Source organism: Phoca vitulina, unplaced genomic scaffold (assembly GCF_004348235.1).
Source record: "Phoca vitulina isolate PV1807 unplaced genomic scaffold, GSC_HSeal_1.0 scaffold81, whole genome shotgun sequence".
Lineage (NCBI taxonomy): Eukaryota > Metazoa > Chordata > Mammalia > Carnivora > Phocidae > Phoca > Phoca vitulina.
In genome coordinates this window covers 2,620,191-2,639,532 of record NW_022589784.1, presented here as the reverse complement: position 1 = coordinate 2,639,532, position 19,342 = coordinate 2,620,191, and the positions used below count along the sequence as shown (strand labels likewise).

Here is a 19,342-nt window from a genome sequence, read left to right as displayed (position 1 = left end):
CAGGCCCCATGTGCCCCCCTGGGCTCTGAGGAAGAAGGGACACACCTGGGGTCGTCTGCCGGTGACCCCACCCCGGCGGCTGGTCACCCGGCCGGGAGGTCTGTGCATGTCACTGCTTCTCCCTAGGCAGCCCGGGCCCCATGAGGCCTGACCCCATATGTGAGGGCAGCTGCTGTTAGCCATGTGGTTCTGGAACATTCTCTGCTCATAGACTTCTTTTGTACAAAGCCACACACTCCCCGTCCACCGCTCGTTTCTCTCCACACTCTCCCCCTCTCCTGCTAGCTGGGCTCGGCTGTAGTGCTGGGGGGGGGGGGTAGCCGTGGGCTCCGGAGGCCATGGACCCCGGCCCCCACGGGGTCCCTGCCCGCCCCTCGCAGCTGTCCTAGGAGCGGGCGGGAGGTGAGGAGGGAGAGCACGGGCAGCCTGGGCGTGGGCCTCTGTGTTTCCATGGGTATTGGTGGCTCGTGGCTGTGGGTGGGCAGCCCTCGTGGCACCCACGGGAGAGGGGGCATCCCTGCCCCTCACCTGTGTTCCCCCTCCCCTGCCACCTGCCAGCCCCTGTGTTACACTTCAGCAACCCACAGGGTCGTTCAGCAAACATTTGCTCAGCAGTTACCATGTGGCGGGCTGGCACCCTCAGTCCAGTGGGGGACATGCTGTGGCCTCATCCATGCTGTATACCAGTGGTACTCAGGACTCTGGGGGCTGCAGGGGACAGAAACCCAATGCAGACAGCCTTAGTCCTGAAAAGCACTTCACTGGCTCGCTAGCTGAAAAGGCCCCAGGAGAGCAGCCTGCAGGGCCTAGCTTTCCACGCTAGGCTGGGCACTGTCCGAGGTGCTGGGGACCCTCCGTGAACAAAACCCATAGAAATCCCTGCATCCGCAGAAGGTCCCGTCTGTCGGTGGGGAGGGCGTGTGGGGCTGCTAGGTAGCAAGCACGGAGGTGAAGCAGAGCTCAGTGGGAAGAGAGGGGGGGTGCCAGGTGCCAGGGTGGGGGCTGCTCCCCCGAGACGGAGGTCCCCCTCTCTCTGCTGTTCTGGTGCGTGGCTTCCGTACTAAAGGTCACCTTCTGGCCCAGCTTAGCGATTGGGGTTCCAGCTCTCACATCATCGTTCCAGGTGGAAAGACATGGGATGGAGAGAAGGGCACAAATTCAAGGGGCACCAGCTTTTGTCACTTATTTAGGGAGACAGAAGCTTCTACAGACGGTTCGGGAGCCAGAGTTGACTGTTGTGACCTTACCTAGCTGCGGGGGGGTTGGGAAGGGAGCGGTAGCCAGATGTGTCAGGGCCCCAACACAGCTGGGAGTCTGTTACTAACAGGAGAGGGACTGGGCCCTAGGAGATCAGCACCCAGGCTGCTGGTTAGCCCGGGTTCGAATCTGTGCTGTGTGGCCTCGGGCACGGCAGTCTCCGTCTCTGAGCCTGTTTCTTCATCTGTAAAAGGACGCTGACAGTGACCTGTTCCAGAGTTGCCCACTAGCCGTTGGGCCCGTGGGGTGTCAGCGACCCACCTGCCCACCCCCTGCCCCCCCAGTACTCGCTGTGCAACGAGCCACTGATCGAGCTGTCCAACCCTGGCGCCAGCGGCTCCCTGTTCTACGTCACCAGTGACGACGAGTTCATCATCAAGACGGTGATGCACAAGGAGGCCGAGTTCCTGCAGAAGCTGCTGCCCGGCTACTACATGGTGAGGGGCCCTTCCCTGCAGCGCCCCCCCCTTCCGGGGCTCGCAGTCCTCCCCGCCCCCAGCTCCTCCCCTTCCCCCAGCTCCTCCCCTTCCAGGGCTCGGGCAGGAGCCCCCGGGCACCACCCCGCCTCTGGCACGCCCTGGAAAGCCTTGCTGGGTCACTGAGTCTCACCCTCAGGGTGCCCCTTACGTGGTGCCCCCCGCACACGGCAGGCAGGAATGGCCATCTGGGCCCGAGTGGCCTTCCCCGGGCGGGGTGGGGCGTGGGGGCCTGGGGGGCTGGGCACCCGCTCCACCCTCCCTGCCCATCCCTGCCCCCGCCAACACCCCTGAGTCACGGATCCCAGAAATCGTGTCTCGTGGGCTCGTGTCTCGGTAGCTGGTGACTCAGGCGTGGGGGAGGGGGGCCGGGCCACCAGCTGGCGTGGGGCTCTTCCCGTTCCCCGTGTGACTCACCACCTGAAAGGGCACAACAGACTCCTGGGCGGAGGTGGACGTGGGAGCCTCACACTTCTGTCCCCCAGCCAGCCAGGGTCCTGCTGCTGGCACTGACGGGGGTGGGCTCCACCTGAGTGCCCACCTGCCCTGCTGAGCCCGACCTGGCACTGGTGGGGGTGGGGCGGGGCCTTTCTGGGCAGCTCTGCACGGACCGTGACCCATCTGCACTTGGGGCGTCTCATCTAGCGCATGATGCTTGGGTGGGCCCCCAGCTCCCCTGGGTCGGTGGTCGGCAGCCTCTCCCTGCCCAGCTCAGCCCTGCTGTTGCAGCAGGAAGGCCCCCGCGGGCCTCGAGGGAGTGGGCAGGCGTGGCCCAGCGCCAGGAACACTTCACTCACTGACACCGAAATGTGAACTTCACGAATCCTTACGTGTCACAAGATGCTAGTTTTCTGCTTTTTCCCCCCGTTTTCATAACATAAAGCCGTTCTTAGTTTGCGACCGGCTGCATGAAAACAAGCAAGTGGTTGCACTTGGCCTTCCAGCCAGAGTTTGCTGGTCCTTGCCCTGGACGGTGTCCGGAGGCCGGGCCCCCATGTCACCCCAGGGCGGGCAGGTGGACAGCTGGTCTGGCCCTGACACCTCACCGTGGACCCTCCTGGAGCATCTCGTCTCGGGGGAGACAGATCCCGGCTCACATCAGGATGCTGGGAGGGCAGAGTGAGGGCCGGCCCAGGAGGGAGGTGGTCAGGGAGGGCTTCCAGAGGGCGGCTCCTGGGCGGAGCGTGGTGGCCACAGCGGCCACTCTCCTCTGACTCTGTCCCCTCCCCCGCCCCCCAGAACCTCAACCAGAACCCGAGGACGCTGCTGCCCAAGTTCTACGGGCTGTACTGTGTGCAGTCGGGCGGCAAGAACATCCGTGTGGTGGTCATGAACAATATCCTGCCGCGCGTCGTCAAGATGCACCTCAAGTTCGACCTCAAGGGCTCCACGTACAAGCGGCGGGCCAGCAAGAAGGAGAAGGAGAAGAGCATCCCCACCTACAAGGACCTGGACTTCATCCAGGACATGCCCGAGGGGCTTCTGCTCGATGCAGACACCTTCTCTGCGCTCGTCAAGACGCTGCAGAGGGACTGCCTGGTGAGGCCGTGGTGCCCACGCCGACCCCCGTGCACGGGAGGGCCCGGGGCCGAGTGCGGGGGGCCCAGGGGCCCTCGTCCCTCTGAGCCTCCGTCATCCCCTCTGTAACACGGGGACGCTGGAGGAAGCGAGCGCCGTGTGAGCCCCAGATCCACGGCCCATCTTGTCGGTGTGTCCTTGTGGTCTCCCCCACCCCTGCAGCCTGGAGGTATCGTGCCTGCTCCTCTGGAGATGAGGGGCATCCCGGGCCTTCCAGAGCTCTCTGCTCCATCTTCTGGTCCCTCGGCCCACCACCCCTGGCTCCCAGGCCTCCCCCAGACCTCTCAGGACCTGCTTCCCTGAGTCCAGGTGTCAGAGCCCTTGGGGCCAGGAGGGGTCCTGGGCTCCCCAGGTGTCGCCAGGCAGGCAGGAGCTCTGTTGGGAGGAAGGAAACGCCCTGTCCCAGCCCCAGCCCCTTGGTCTCCTGACCACGTGTGAAGCGGGGGTTAGGACAGGCCCCCGTGGGGCTGTGGGGACTGAGTGGACACAGACCCAGACGCAGCTTGGGGGCGCACCGGGCCGGGTGTGAGGAGGGGGACGGAGAGCGTGATCTCTTGGCCCCACCTCCGGCAGGTGCTGGAGAGCTTCAAGATCATGGACTACAGCCTGCTCCTGGGCGTGCACAACATCGACCAGCAGGAGCGCGAGCGGCAGGCCGAGGGTGCCCAGAGCACCGCGGACGAGAAGCGGCCGCTAGGGCAGAAGGCGCTCTACTCCACGGCCATGGAGTCCATCCAGGGTGGGGCTGCACGCGGGGAGGCCATCGAGTCGGATGACACGTAGGTGGCGCGGGGCCGGTGGGGCTTCCGGCTTGTCCGCCCGCACCCCTTGCCAGGTGTGAGGCAGGCGGGGCTGGGGGTTTGGCCAGGAGGGCAGGAGACCGTCTACGGCCGCTTCCTGGTTTGCACCAGAGTGGTAGCGCCCGCCTGCCAGACCCCACGAGGGTCACCAGGGTGGACACACAGAATCCCGGCTCGTGTGTGATGACCAGGGCCTTCCGGATTAATCTGCCAGCGGATTGAGGCCGTTGGCCATCCGTGTGGGGAACGCAGGTGCTCGCTCCTCCCACTGGAGCCCCAAACGGGCTCAGGCACCACCATCCGCGGCGAAGCCGGCGAGGTGCTGAAGGTGGTGGTGGTGCTGGGGACGAGGGTGCCGGGCCCAGAGCCCCCGGGAGAACAGGCTGCCGTGATGCAGGACGGGGTCCTAGGCTCAGAGACAGCGGGCTGACCCGGTCCTGCCGCGGGGGCTCGAAGTTTGGTGGGGAGACAGACTCATGGGGCGCCCCCTCCCACCCTCCCTGCACTGCGGACACCAGGCCAGGTTGTTCTCTGTGGGGGCGTCCTGGGCCCTGGGGGGCCGAGCAGCATCCCTGGCCCCCACCCATTCGATGCCAGGAGACCCCCCAGTCGTGAGGACCACAGACGTCCCCGGACATCGTCCAGTGCTTGTGGAAGGCAGTCCGGTGGGAACTGTGTCGAGATTGACTTCTTGTCACCACACACTGACCTGTTGGGAAGCAGTACGGGGCGGGGAGGCGGCTGGAGGAGGAGCGGGGGTAATGACCTCCCCTCATCCGCTGGGGAAATGGGGCTCAGAGGTGGAAGCAGCTGTGCTGGGTGCACGGCCAGCTGGTGAGGCCGAGGCTTGCCCCTGGCCTGGCCACCTCACGAGGCCAGCAGCTGCGGGGGCCAGGGAAGGAGCAGCCCCAGCCCCCACCAGGCAGGCAGGGGAGCCGCAAAGGCCTGGTGCGGCTGGCCCGACCTCCCACCGTCTTGGTGTTTGTAGGGTCCGCGCGGGGCCTGGCAGGGGATGGCGGGGTGCGCAGGTGAGCCCGGCACCTGAGTGCCGTGAGTGCTGTGAGCAGAGCCTGCGGGGGCCTGGGCCTGGCGGCTCTGGGGACGTTGGTGACCTGAGGACAGCCGCTGCCTTGTGTGACCTCACTAACCGTGCTGGGCCGGGCACGGGTGGGCCTGGGGCCGAGTGAAGCCACTAACTCCCCAGACGGCACCCAGAAGCCCTGGTGGCCCTGCCCGGGTTGAGCGTGTGCATGGGCGTGCATGGGTGTGCGTGCGCGTGCACGGGGGCGTGTGGGTGCTGGGCCCTTCGGCCGCCTCCAGCTTCGAGTGGAGTGCCCAAGAGGGTGGAGAGCGGCCCAGGCCCAGCCGCGCTGCCACCTGCAGGGAGCATGTGGGCTGTGGCTCCTTCAGTGTCCCCAGCCGGGGGCTCCTGGCAGGGCAGTCGGTGGGGCGCTGCTGGCGGGCGCTGAAGGCGCTTGCCCCTCTCTCCCCAGGATGGGCGGGATTCCCGCCGTGAACGGCCGAGGGGAGCGTCTGCTGCTGCATATCGGCATCATTGATATTCTGCAGTCCTACAGGTGGGAGCCCGCCCCGCCTCCCTCTCCTCTCCTCCCCCATCTCCCCCGCCCGCCTCCCCCCTCCCCAGATGCACCCCCGTGCTCACAGCAGCAGTGTGCCCTCTGCTGTCAACACTTCCTTAGTCCCCGCCCCCTGCCCCCCACCAAAGGCTCCCACCTGGCTGTCCGGCCCTAAAGGGAGGCATTTGGTCCCCAACCTGGTGACGCCACCTTCATCAGGATTTGTGCTAGGAACATGGTGAGAGCTCCCGTGGGACAGAGGCTGAGGCTGGCCTGGGGCCTGGGGGTGGGTGCGGTGTCACCAGCTCATCTTCCGTCCAGCCCTGTCTGTTGAGCACCTACTGTGTGCCCAGCGCTGGGCTAAACAGAGCAAGACAGAAGCACCCCATGGCCAGGAGGCACGACATCCCTGGACAGCTCATCCAGTGGGCAGGAATAAGCGCTCGTGGCTGTGTGGTCTCGAGCGTGGCAGAGCCCAAGGAACAGATACTCAGGCCTTACCCGCAGCTGAGAGCTGCGGTGTCGGCAGCCCTGTTACCCGTGCTCGTCCTTTACGAGGTTTCGGCAGTGAGCGTGTCTTAATCGTTAGTGTTTTGTCCTGAGAGTACTGTATGTTCCTTATGCACGATCCGGACAGGACAGAGAGGGCATTGTGGGCATGGCGGTCCCCACTTCCCGTCTACCCTCTCAGGAAGCCCACTGGGCACTGGGTGATTTCTTCTTGCATGTCTTTCTTTCCCAAATACAAAGCTCAGCTCCTGCTCGTCAGACGCTAATATTCACAGCCTGTTTCCCTACCTGAGGGCAAACCTCTGCTACAGGAATGTCCCTCTTGATTTAAAGCAGGACTAAGAAGCTTTTGAAGCAGCAAACCAGGGTTTCTGCAGAGACTGTGAGCCGAGGCAAGGAGGGTGGGCCAGCACGTATCAGGCAACGACAAGCTCATCCAGGGGCTGGGGGTGTCATAAGGGGGTGTGTGCTGAGGAGAGGACCCTCCCCCACTGCAGACTAGGGGGTGTCCAGGAAGGCTGCCTGGAGGAGGCACCATTGTCCCCAGCCCAGGTGTGCAAGGGCCTAGTTAGAGCCACAGTGCTGGGCAGTAATTCCAGCTGAGAGGACCAGGGCTCAGCTTAGGCCACGACAACAGGGGAAGGATGTCCTCTGGGAGGTGCTGGCCGTGAGCCCCCACAGGGGTCAAGCACCGTGGCCTTTTCAGTTCCTCTCCAAGAGTAGCCGTGGTAGGAGCTGCCAGCAGGCCGGGAGGGGGACAAAGGGGACAGGAAGAGGGAGGGAGGTGGCCTCTGGCTGGAGCAGCAGGTAGCCTCAGTTCCTCCAGACCGGGGCTCCCCCACCCACTCGGTGCCAGGAGCATCCCCAGTCGTGATGACCACAAATGTCCCCAGACATGGCCCAGTGTCTCCTGGACCCGAAAGTTTGGCAGGTGTTCAGTTCTTTCTTCTCTCTGCAGGTTCATCAAGAAGCTGGAACATACTTGGAAGGCTCTCGTCCATGATGGGGTGAGCAGCGTTCATTTGTTCATTAGTCTATAAATGTAATGATCTCCCAGGGCCATGACGAGAGACGTGTTCCCTCCTTCCTGGAGTCACCATCTAATGAGGGCAGCCCTGTGACCTGGCAGTCACAGGCCAGGGGGTCAGGGTCAAGACGGGAAAGCACAGGCAGCTGGCTGTAGGCTCTCTAGTGAGGGGTCTGATCTCCACTGGTGAGGGGTACAGAAAGGCTTCTTGGAGGAGAGGACCCCCAAGCTGAGTTGGAAGGATCCCCAAGGACAGCCTGACCAGGAAAGTCAGGGGCCAGCTAGGCAAAGAATGTTCTGGAAATGTGCTGCGATATGGAGGGGGTCATATGGGTCCAACTGCGCAGCACTGACCCATTGCCACGAGGGGTGTGGCCTGCTCCAAAACGTCTCCTCTGCTTGAGAATAGCTTGGAATGTGCTTTTTCCTGTCAACGCTGCCAAATATATTCTTTCCAAATACAAAAGACTGTGAGGACCAACTGTTGGGGAGCAAACAGCCCACCTGGGGGCCCCAGGCAGCCCTGGTCCAGCTGTGCTGATGAGCTGGCTGGGGCCTCAGATGCATGCCTCCCCTCCCATGGCCCCCTTCAGACCAATTCTTACTAAAGCGCTGAGGGCTCTCTGTGTTCACATAGTCTGTAAGGGCCCCTGACACCCCTCAGCGTGTTGGGAGGGTTCAGATGGAAGCTTCCAGAAAGTGCACCAAGAAGGTCCAGGGGGCAGCCAGTCAGCAGGAAGCCCTTTCGTGGTGTTAGAAAGCCGTGGCAGACGGGAGAGTTGCCAAGTCCTGGTGAGGCCACTTGTAATCTCCAAAGTAAGCTTTGGCTCAGCTCCTGGGGGTCCAGATGTTGATCAAAGTAACCATACAGGCATGAGCAGTCTGGGGCAGGGAGGGTGGCCCGTGGGGTAGAAGCCCAGGTTCTTGTGGGCGTGGCCCTCGGCCCCCAGCCCAGGTGGCTGGCCCCCCACAGCACTCCAGACAGAGGAGAGGGCGGAAACTCTGTCCCTACGTTGGCTCCCATGCCCTCGGCCAGAACATGGTCCTGCGGTCACGCCTTGTTGCAGCGAGGATGGGAAACGTAGTTTGCATTCTGGGGGCTGTGTGTCCCCTCGGGTTCTGTTACATTACAGCAGGCGGAGGACCCGGGCCATGTCTGGGGACGTCTGTGGTCATCACCCCTGGGGGAGCTCCTGGCACCGAGGGGGTGGGGGAGGGACGCTGCTCAGCCTCCCAGTGCCCGGGATGGTGTCCACCGTGCCGAGGGGAGACTGCCATAGAAGGCCAGGCCCCTGGACCGTGGGGAGTAGCGAGTCCCTGCCTTTAGGGACCCAACATCGCAGGAACACCAAGGGTGCTGGGCCCCGTACGGACGGCACGCGTAGCCCCGTCCAGCCTCCCTGTCGCACAGATGAGCAAACAGCTCAGAGAGGCCGTGCGTTGCCCGGGGTCACCATCCGGTGAGCGCCGCCTGGCTCCGAGTTAACAGCAGCTGCCTCTTGTCCCCAGAGCAGGTGTAGCTGAGTGCCACCAAACGTTACTTACAGTACAGCTGTGCAGCCGTCCTTCGCTGAGCCCTGCTTTAGAGAATTTTTCTGGTTTCCTAATTTTGATATTTATTCATTTACTTGTTTGAATTGCTGTTTGATTCACGAGGTTCAAAGGATTAAAAATACAGATGGCTTTATAATGAAGAAATGTCCCTCCCAGGCCCCTCCCTACCAGTTATGTCCTTCCTGCCAGCCCTGTGCCATGGACCCATGTCCCTGTCCCGCTGCCGCTGTGTGGCCCGGGCTGACCTGCGGGACACGGGGAGCGCTGGTGGCGCGGCGGCACTCAGCCCTTGTTGCCTGCGGGCCCCGCTTCTCTCCCCAGGACACTGTGTCTGTCCACCGGCCCAGCTTCTACGCGGAGCGCTTCTTCAAGTTCATGAGCAACACGGTTTTCCGGAAGAATTCCTGTGAGCTTTCCAGGCCCTCTGGGCAGGAGGGCCCCGGGGGTGCTGAGCGGGGAGGTGGGGTCGCCAAGAGCGGGGTAAACCCAGAGCCCCTCCTCCTGCCACGTGGCCATCCGTGGGCCTCGGTCAGGGTCTTGGTCCAGAGAACAGGGGAGTCAGGACGCCACTGTCTTGGGGCCCAGCACGGGGCCTAGAGCGCGCTGTCCGAGCTTCAGTTCGGGCTCCACTGCGTCCTGCCTGTGTGACCTCAAGCAGGGTCGCCCCGCTCCATGCTTCAGTTTCCCCGTCTGTACAGAGCTGTGAGGGCAAGATGTGTTTACACACACAAGAGGTGCATTCGGCCCTGCATCTGTCCTCAAGGGGGGCCACCTGCAGCCTCGTGTCCTCACCAAGGAAACACGGCCTTGGCGGACACGGAGGCAGCCGGGTATCAGCCAGACCGGGCATTGTCAAGGAGGGCACAGGACAAACAGAGGCAGCCCGTGCCCCGTGGGTGGCCTCGGGAGGTCCCCTGTCTGTGCTGGGCCTCAAGTCCCAGACCCTGGTGCACATCCCGGGCCAGGACCCCACTTGCTGCCTGGAAGGGTCTTTGTCCCCACGTGTCTGTCTGCCACCTGCACCCCGTTCCCTGTGCGCCCAGAAGGCAGCGTGCTTGGTCACTCCGTGTCCCCAGCATCTAGCCCGGGGCCCAGCACGCAGTAGGTGTTCAGTCAGTGTCATTCGTGGGAATGGTCTCAGTGTGCACCTTATTCTCCGGGCTCCACACTGCAGGAGGTGGGTCCACAGAGGCAGCAGGGGCAGGCAGGCCCACTGCCCGGCGTGCGACATGCTCTCCCAGATTGGGCCAGGCCTGTGTGGGCGGCGACCCAGCCCCGGTCACCCGGAGCCGGCTCGTGGAGCCAGCGCCACTCCACATTCCCTGACATTGAGCCAGTAGCTTGAAATCGATGGCAGTGGGATTATTTACATGGTGGAAATTGGCAAACACCACAATTCTGGCCTTTGTCTCCTGAGAGCGGGTTGTTCGTCTTTATCAGCATACCACTTCTTAGAACCTTTCCCGGGGCGTCATTCTCACTGGTCCAGAGGGGATGCCAGCCTCCAGGGACCGGAGGGCTGCTCACGAGGCGAACTGAGCACCTACTGTATGCTGGGTGTTGTGCTGGCCATCCTGGGGGGCAGAGTTCACAGGAAGAGCAGGGAGGACATGGTGATGGTCGCCGACAGGCTAGGCCGGGTGCAGAGGGCATCATGGGGTCACCCGCCTTGTCTGACCCTGTTGCTGCAGATGAGGATGCTAGGGTTCAGAGGGGCTGACCCTCATTTCCCAGGCCACTCATCCTGGATTGGAGCCAGGCCCTTGGTGCTGAGCCCCACATGGCCCAAGGCCTCCGGTTCCTTGTCTCAAAGTGGAGGCCATGGCCAAGGTGGGCTGCAACAAAGGGGGCTCCTGGGACCTCCGGAGGCAGAGCTGGGTAGAAAGCAGGACAGGGTTTTCTTTGCAAAGAATATTGCTTCTTGCCCAGGCTTGAGGGCCGGGCTGGAGGCCAGGCAACGGGGGCCGTGTGCGTAGGTGGCAGACCTCAAGCGGGGCCGACCAGGCTATTGAGCAAAGGAGGGATAGGGGCTGGTGGGGCCCTGCCTTGGTGCTGCCACGGGGCCCCCAGGCTGCCCCAAGCGCCAGTCTACCTCTCTCCACAGCCCTGAAATCCTCGCCGTCCAAGAAGGGCCGTGGTGCCTTGCTGGCCGTCAAGCCCCTGGGGCCCACAGCTGCCTTCTCGGCCAGCCAGATCCCCAGCGAGCGGGAGGACGCACAGTATGACCTCCGGGGGGCCCGCAGCTACCCCACACTGGAGGATGAAGGTGACCAGGCAGGCTGGGGAGTGGGTGCTTTGGTGACAGGAGAGAGAAGGGGGCTGCTGGGGAAAGGTTTTGTCCCTGGGGGGCTGAGAGCGGAGGGCATACAGGGAGCAACCCAGTGTAAGGAAGGGTTTCCTGAAGCTGGCAACCTGGGTGGGAGGGGCCTGGGTCACAGTCACCCCCCATCCCAGCCCAAGGTCTGCAGCCGTCCTGGGAGGGGGAGCAGCTGGGACTGTCACAGGGAGAGCTGAGCAGAGAAGGTGCCACCCGAAGAGGTGACCCACCCATCACCAGATGTCCAGAGACCTAGAGGAAGGAAGCACTTGATGGGGTTGGGCATGATGTTTTGGAAGGTCCCTCCCAGTTCCCAAGGTTAAAGAGTCAAAGATTACAGGCAGGGAGGGGCTGGGGAGGGGGGAATAGCATCCAGGAAGGGAGAAACTGCAGGTGCAAAGGCCCTGGGGCAGTACAGGGCCTGGTATGTTGGAGGGACAGCAGGAGGCCTGTGTGGTTGGAGAAAAGTCAGGGGGCGGGGGAGAGAGGAAGCGGGCGGGTTGGCAGGACTTGTGGGCCTGAGGAGGGTTTGGATCGCAGTTTGAGAGTAGGGGGCTATTGGAAGCCTTTGTGCCGAGGGTAAATTCGAACGTATTTGTCCTCTTAAAGCTGCCCAGCAGAATGGAGTGTTGGGTGGCAGGTGGGGCGGGGGCCTGGATTGCTGAAGGTGAGCCAAGCTGCAAGTGGAGCCAGAGGCCTGGAAGGCCTGCCGCAGGTGCCCACAGCCCTCTCCCCACAGGTCGGCCCGACCTCCTGCCCTGCACGCCGCCATCTTTTGAGGAGGCCACCACTGCCTCCATCGCTACTACGCTGTCCTCCACGTCTCTCTCCATCCCGGAGCGATCTCCCTCGGAGACGTCCGAGCAGCCGCGGTACCGGTGAGGGGCCTGGGCTGTCTCCTTCAGCGAGGTGGGGGCGGGGGGCACATCCGCGGGAGGGGCGGGGCGGGCGGCCTCCCCCGCCTCCCCCTCCCCCGCCCCCATCCACCTGCTTGGTCTCTCTGCAGGCGGCGCACACAGTCTTCGGGACAGGATGGCCGGTGAGCTGAGACCCCAGCTTCCCCCCCCAGCCGCCCCGCTGTCCGGGCTCCCCGCAAGGCCCCGCCCTTCCCCCCTCCCCCTCTTGCACCCCCTGCGCTTTCCCACTCAGAGCTCCGCCTCTCTGACCACTTTCCTGGGCACTGATTTAAGTTATGTACTCTTCTGCACACACAGACCCCGGGGGCGGGGGGGGGGGCGGGCAGAAGACCCTTCCACCTGCGTGCTGATCCTTTTTTCTTTTTATTAAATGTTTTTATTCTAAGAGGTACAAAAGAGAATATAGTGAGACACCTCCCCTTGCCACATGCCCCTTCCCCTCCCTGGGAGCAACCCCTGGACGGGTTTTTTTCTCTTTCTAGAAATATTTTATGAATATACAAGAAAACAAACCTACAGGCCTGTTTCTGCCTTCTGTCTTGCCACCAGCCTAGCTCAGTGCCCCTTGCTTGGCGCACTCAGCAGATACAGGTCATCTGTGAGCAGGTGGAGCGCCTGCGGGCTTCCTTCCGTCTGACAGAATGTAGCCTGCCCTCGGGGCTCTTCAGTTGTGGCCAACTCGACCACAGTGAATAGGCCTTGTTGCTTCCCTTAGTGTTGGGGCAATTATTACTGCCATTTGAAAAAAAACAAAACCTTACAGCGTAAAACACATTGGGCAGAATGCACTCCCTCTGTCCTGCTGCCTGCTCCAGCCTCAGCGGCCTTTCTGCTCCCTAGTGCTGCCATCCGGAGTCTGCATGCCGGGCTGCCGGAATGTTCTGACCCACCGACAGCAGGGGCCTGGACCTTTGAAACCCCTGGAACCACCCCACCCCCAGGCCAGTGCCCAGCCACCCCCAGGAGGGTGGGCAGGATCCAGGCCACCATTCACATGCCCCTACTGGTACCAGAGTCACAGGATGGCCCCAGGTGGCCAATCTTTGCCCCCTTGCAGACCCCAGGTGGGCATGACCGCCCGAGGGACCAGGAGTGAGCTGGGCCAGCTTAGGGCACTGGTCAGATGGCACCCAGAGAGAGCACCCCATGGAGGCTCCCAGCAGGGCTGGAGATTTGCGCTGGCCTGGAGCTTGGCTGGCGCCCCTAGGGGGGCAGAGTTAGGGGGAGGAGAGAGAGTGAGGTGCAGCTTCCCACTGCCTCCAGGCCCCAGGAGGAGACACACGCGGAGGAGGACCTGCAGCACATCACGGTGCAGGTGGAGCCCGCGTGCAGCGTGGAGATCGTGGTCCCCAAGGAGGAGGACGCGGGGTGAGTGTCCTATCGCCAGACTGGCGCACGTGCGTCTGCTTTGATCTCATTGGCTGAGCGTGGTCACGTGGCCAGCTGGCAGCAAGGCAGGCTGGGGAATGTAGTCCACGTTCTGGGCAGGGAGTGGGGAATGGGGGGAGGCTGGGAATGGAGCCTCCCACTGGAAGGGTGGGGATGCAGGGCGTGGGAACCAGGCAGTCTGCGCAGGGGCCGCTGGGGGCTGGGATGGCTGCCTCATCAGGGCCTCTGACCTCCGGCAGAGCTGCAAGTGATGTGTCAATCCCGGCGTTCTCACGCACCGTGGCCCGGAGCCCCGGCTTGCGGGAGGGGGCTTTCCGGTCCCCCTGCGAGCCGCCTCTGGACGCAGTCCCCTTTCCCAGCTGTGTTGTGTTCCTGTGTCATTCACTTCCACTCTTCCTTAATGCCTTCCTTCCAATTTCTGGTTTGTCTCCGTGCGTGGTCCTTCCTTTCCGGCGGAGGTCGAACGTTCGGGCTCCTTTTTTGCTGCAGCTGCTGTCCTCGGCACTGCGCTCCTGCCGTGTTCCGTGGGTTCAGTGGGAGGCAGGTCTGTTATACCGGCTCTTTGATATAGAGCAGTGGCCTTCAGCCTCTGGGGACACCTGCGCTTGTGACCCTGGGGGCTCCTGGCGCCGAGGGCGTGGGGCCAGCGACGCGCTCCCACCAGCGCCCGGGACCCCCGCAGAGAACTGTCTAGCCCCACCCGCCATGGTGCCACGGGGGAGAGACCCTGCTCTAGGGTTTATTTACAAGTGTCTCTCAACTTCCCAGGATTTGAAGACCTGTTTACGTGTTTAGTACTTATGTCTATTTTTATTCAGTAACAAGTTCAAGAAAGTGGCCTTTAAAAGTGGATGTGTATTTTATTTTTTTAAAGGATTTTATTTATTTGACAGAGAGAGACACAGCGAGAGAGGGAACACAAGCAGGGGGAGTGGGAGAGGGAGAAGCAGGCTTCCCGCCAAGCAGGGAGCCCGATGCGGGGCTCGATCCCAGGACCCTGGGATCATGACCTGAGCCGAAGGCAGACGCTTAACGACTGAGCCACCCAGGCGCCCCTAAAAATGGATGTATATTTTAAAAACAGATCAAAGCCTTCACGGTCAAATACAAAATTCATTTTTTTTTAAGATTTTATTTATTTGAGAGAGAGAGAGAGAGAACAAGCTGGGGGGAGGGGCAGAGGGAGAAGCAGCCTCCGCACTGAGCAGGGAGCCCAATGTGGGGCTCGATCACAGGACCCTGGGATCACGGCACTTAACCAGCTGAGCCACCCAGGCACCCCAATATTCATTTTTTAATGTCAGTGGGCATGTGGGAGAAACCTGTGTTCTCTGTTGAGGGATGGAACATTCGGACCTGGCCGTGTCCAGTGTATTGATCCGTTGCTTTACATCCTTACTTGGTCCCATTTGGTCTGTTTGGTTCTGTGTTTGCACTGTTACCAAATTTTTCTTGCTTCTCTTGTGATTTCTGCTTTACATGCTTTTAAAATTTCTCTTCTATCTCAAGACACCTTACTTAGTGGTAATACACACACCCTCAGCCTGCACTTTGCCATCAAGAATTACGTCACAGATGCGCAGATGCACGTGCAGTGTGACCCATCTTTCAGTCTTTGCCCCCAAAACAGCCCACCCTCCCACGCGGCTGGAGAGCCAGCTCTCTGTGGTTACAGGTGCCCCCCCATTTCGGAGCTGGGCATTTTGCTCATGAGATGGAAATTGTACCCCAGTCACCCGGCCACCAGCTGAGGCCTAGGCCTCGCCTCACCTTCCATCTGGAGCCTGTTTCCCGTCTGTAACTCAGGACAGCAGCAGCCCCTGCCCCAGGGGAGAGTTGCTGGGGGTGAATTCATGCCAGGCTCTTGAAAGGGCCTGGCACATAATAAGTACTCAGTGAAGATGACAGAGGTTCTGACCCCAACATGGGGGTGGGTGCCAGGTGTCCCTACTTTACAGATGAGGATACTGAGACTTAACGATGGGAAAGGACCTTCAGGGTCACCCAGCGGGTGAGTGGTGAGGCGCACCTGCCCACCCGTGTGTGCGCTTGAGCCGGGGTGGGTAGGGGCTCTCCTGTTAGTGGGTGGGCAAATCCTCCCCACCCTTGCCTCAGAGGTATTTGGGGGTGGGGGTTTGTTTTATTCGGCTTCGAGTCTTTTGTCTCTGTGATGACCTCCTGATGAGAGGACAGGAGGCGAGCTGGGGCTGGGGCCACGGGTGCTGTCCAGAGCCCCACCTGAGGACTCCCGTGTCGGCGTGTCCCCAGGGTGGAGGCTTCCCCAGCCGCTGCCGCTGCCGAAGCAGAAACCACCAGCCAGGCCTCGGAGCCCGCCAGCCAGGCCTCGGATGAGGAGGACGCACCTGCCACGGACATCTACTTTGTAAGTCCCCTGCAGCTCCTTCTGTCGCCTGGTCCTCGACCAGACACACACACTCGTGCACACACACACCCACGCACACTCACAAGGCACTCATGTGGACACAGTGCTCTCACTGGTCAACACTCACATCCATATACTCTTGCACGACCAGTGTGCTCTCACACGCATTCACACTCACACGCTCCCATGGCGTGGGAGCGCCCTGCCCCTCGGCATCCAGGCCAGGCCACTCTAAGGGTAGGGAACTGCCCCGTCCCTCCTCCCCAGGCCTCGTGACCACCACCAGGCCACCGGGCAAGGCCCAGGCCCTAGCCATGCCACCGCGTCTCCCTAGGAAACATCTGGAGTCCTTAAGCTCTGAGCCGCCCTGGGCCCCCCCCAGTCCTGGGCAGACCCGGGGCCAGCCACCGAGGGCTGCAAACTGTGTGGATCTTCTCCCGCTGGGTGGTGGGCACAGCGAGGTGGGTTCTGTTCTCGAGGAGGCCGGGGGATTGTGTGCTTCCCGCTGCCATCCTCACTGGCCGAGGACTCATGGCTGCTCCCTAATGGGGCAGGGTCTGTCAGAGCAGGAAGGGGCCCTGCCGCAGGGACCCGGGACCTGTCTTCCAGAGCAGGGGGTCACCTCCCCCCTTGCATCTCCCACAGGCACAGGTTAGCTGGGCTGGGAGCCTGGGTGAGGTGGGTGCGGGGTGGCCAGGGAGCCTTCAGAGTCCTGCCCAGTGACCACCCCCCACCCCACCCCCCCGGACAGTGGGTCTTGAGGCTGCCTTCCTCGGGCAGCCATATTCAGTGGTCAAGTGGCCTTATGCAATGAAGGGGACTGCCTGTCCTCCTCCCAGACCTTCAGTCTTGTCTCTGCCCCCATGGCCAGTGAGCTGGGGGCCCGCGGCCACGGCTGCCTTATATACCACCACCCTGCTGTCTGTCTTGGGGCGTCTGTCTGGCCTGGAGAAGTAACAGGCGCATGCACTGTGTGTGTGTCCCCACACCCGCCGTCAGCTCTCCGTCCCTGGGCGCTTGGTTTGTGTCCCATCCTGTGGATCAGTGTGTGAGGCGGCCCCAGGGGGCCATGTCCTATGTGTGCGTCTGGGTCCTGACACCTGAGTGGGCGGCCAGGCCCTGCGGGCAGCAGAGAACGTAGGCAGACCGCAGTGGGATCCCACCACCCCGAAACTCACCTCCCGCTTGGCCATCGGCTTTCCTGCCCCTGCCCAGCGCGCTCCCCACCTAACCACCCGCCAGATTCCTGTTGCCTCATCCTGTCCTCTGTTTGCTTCCTCCCCCGCCCGCCCGGCCCGCCCAGTTCACCGATGGGAGGTACTGGATTTACTCTCCCCGGCATCGCCGACTGCGGGCCGTGACGCTGAGCTCCTCAGGGACTGTAAGTGACCACAGCAGGTGTCCAGGGAGCCCAGCCCCCGGTCCACCACCCTGGGCAGCAGGGAGCCACAGGTCCTGGCTGTCCCTCGTCCTCTGAGAAGGGACTTGGGGAAAGAATCACTATGACTGAGGCCGGTCATGTGTCCCCCAGTGATGTCACTTAGGTCCCTCTGCGGTGGGCATCGCTAGGCCTGCAGGCTCACAGCCAGGGCTAAGGGCACTTGGCTGCAGGGGTGGGGTCTGCATCTGACCCCAGCCCCTGGCTGCCGCTGCCCCTCTCCCCAGCCTGCCTGAGTCAGGGACAAGTCGGTGGACACTTGTCCTGTATTCAGACCTGGCTGCTGATGGCTCCCCCAGGGGCGTCTGCCCTGCAGAAGTAGGCAGTCATGTGGGTCAGCAAAGCCAGGCTCTTAACTGCAGGAGAGAGGAGATGTATTTCCATACCCACTTCACAGTGGAGAAACCAAGGTCTCGGCTCCCCAGAAAGCCCACAAGAGGGCATGCTTTAGATAAAATCTGGGTCCAAATTCCCAAGCAGCCCCTGTGTCTAGTAGATGCTCATCTATTTATTGTGTTTGGGATGCTGTGTGGATATCATGTAACAGTGGTATTCTCAGGACCTATTATTGTCCTCATGAGCAATAAGTGAGGGGCCCAGAGAGGCCAAGTAACCTGCCCAGAGCCACACAGCACTCAAGCAGGCAGAACAGGTTGAAATCCTGAAGCAGGAGTTTCTGTTCTCAAGATGAGGCCCCTCGGAGGCTCACACCCCCAGCCCCAGATGCCTCTGAGCGTCACTGGGTGTCCAGCTCTGCCGAGCAAACCCAAGAAGTGGAAACCACTTCCCCAGACATTCCCACCGTGCTGTGTCCTGCTGAGACAGGGATGCCACACCCTTAAAATGATCCAAGAGCTGAGGACACACAGCAGGCCCTGAGGGCCCCCCACCGGGGGAACAATTTGTAAAGGCTGCCTGCAGAGGGGTTGACCCCAGGGTGTGGGGAGGTGGGAGAAGGAAGGGTGGGCTCCATAGAGGGCACAGCGGAAGCTGGTGAGGGGCACATAGGAGCAGAGGGAGCAGCAAGTATGAAGGCTAGGTGAATGGGAGCAGACCCTAGGGCCTGCAGTACTGGGGAGGATGTGTCCTTGGCCCCACTTTAGTGGGGTCATCACCGGGTTCTGGGTCCTGCTGCCCGTGATCCCTCCCTCCGCCGGGACCAGCTCCTTGCAGAGTTCAGGTGGAGACCCTCTTGTCCCACGTTCTTGTCCCCTGGCTCTGAACATGGGATGTAGCTGCCCTGTGTTGGACACTGGGCACGAGCAGCCCCAGACAGACCCTGCCCCCGGACTTCTGGGCAGGCTGGGGTTTTTGTGCGTTGTGACCACTAAGCAGTGAGCAGGGCCTGTGTGCCATTATACCAGTCCGTCCACTGAGGATGACCTTCAAGGGGTGTGTGGCCCTGGGCCAGGTGCTCAGACAAGAATGAGCTGCCCGTGGTGCCCAGTGGGCCAAGTGCCTCCTGCGGGTGCCACGGTCTGGCCGGTGAGGGCAGGTTCTGCAGCGAGAGCTGGAGGAGGGGCAGGGAGGAGTGGGCACAGAGGTGGGGAGAGGCAGTGGGGGGCCCCAAGGGGCAGCGAGGGCAGAGGGGCCTGCATTCACCCGGAGAGCACAGAGGCCGCATGCTGGCGCTTGTTCTTCACCAGGCTCTGAAGAAGCCAGCCCTGCAGAGGCGAGGCTGGTTGTAGAGACCCGACCGAGGAGGGGCAGGTCTGGGGGCTCGTTGGGTTGTGGCCTCCGTGGGTTTAGCCAGGGCAGGTGCCTCCTCAGGCCCCGTGCTCCGAGCAGAGGCCAGGCAACGGGCTAGGTCCACAAGCGCTGAAGACTGGGAGGTGGGGGTCTGCGGGAAAGAGGAGGAAGAAAGAGAAGGGGGCTGCGGGGGTTCTTGTGGGGAGAACAGACCCAGGAGGGGCCGGTGTGGGTGCTGGAAGAACGTGCGCCCCCCCGAGTCTGACCCAGAATGGGGACCCCTTCCCTGACACCCCTGGAGGAAAAGCAGCCCACCCTCTGGCTGGGCCTCTGTTTGCTCTCTGGGTGCCCCGGGCCTGGGTCTCCCCTGGCCGATCTGTGCGTTTGGGCACGAGGAAATGGGCTCCACCCTGCGCCCCCCAGGGCACTC

The 19,342-nt window shown here is 62.3% G+C and overlaps 1 protein-coding gene across 2 annotated transcripts in view; it reads left to right on the top strand.

Annotated features, from left to right (window-relative positions):
* PIP5K1C (phosphatidylinositol-4-phosphate 5-kinase type 1 gamma) overlaps positions 1–19,342 on the top strand; it is a 51,724-nt gene that overhangs the window by 28,819 nt on the left and 3,563 nt on the right. The window contains exons 6-17 of one of the 2 annotated variants that reach the window (XM_032394603.1): positions 1,542–1,694; positions 2,973–3,272; positions 3,885–4,090; positions 5,605–5,688; positions 7,157–7,205; positions 9,101–9,185; positions 10,884–11,045; positions 11,836–11,974; positions 12,103–12,135; positions 13,277–13,381; positions 15,671–15,785; positions 17,089–17,166. In XM_032394603.1, the coding sequence (XP_032250494.1) occupies positions 1,542–1,694; positions 2,973–3,272; positions 3,885–4,090; positions 5,605–5,688; positions 7,157–7,205; positions 9,101–9,185; positions 10,884–11,045; positions 11,836–11,974; positions 12,103–12,135; positions 13,277–13,381; positions 15,671–15,785; positions 17,089–17,166 (1,509 nt within the window). The remainder of the gene's footprint in view (positions 1–1,541; positions 1,695–2,972; positions 3,273–3,884; positions 4,091–5,604; positions 5,689–7,156; positions 7,206–9,100; positions 9,186–10,883; positions 11,046–11,835; positions 11,975–12,102; positions 12,136–13,276; positions 13,382–15,670; positions 15,786–17,088; positions 17,167–19,342) is intronic. The other variant, XM_032394604.1, reaches the window with a different exon arrangement.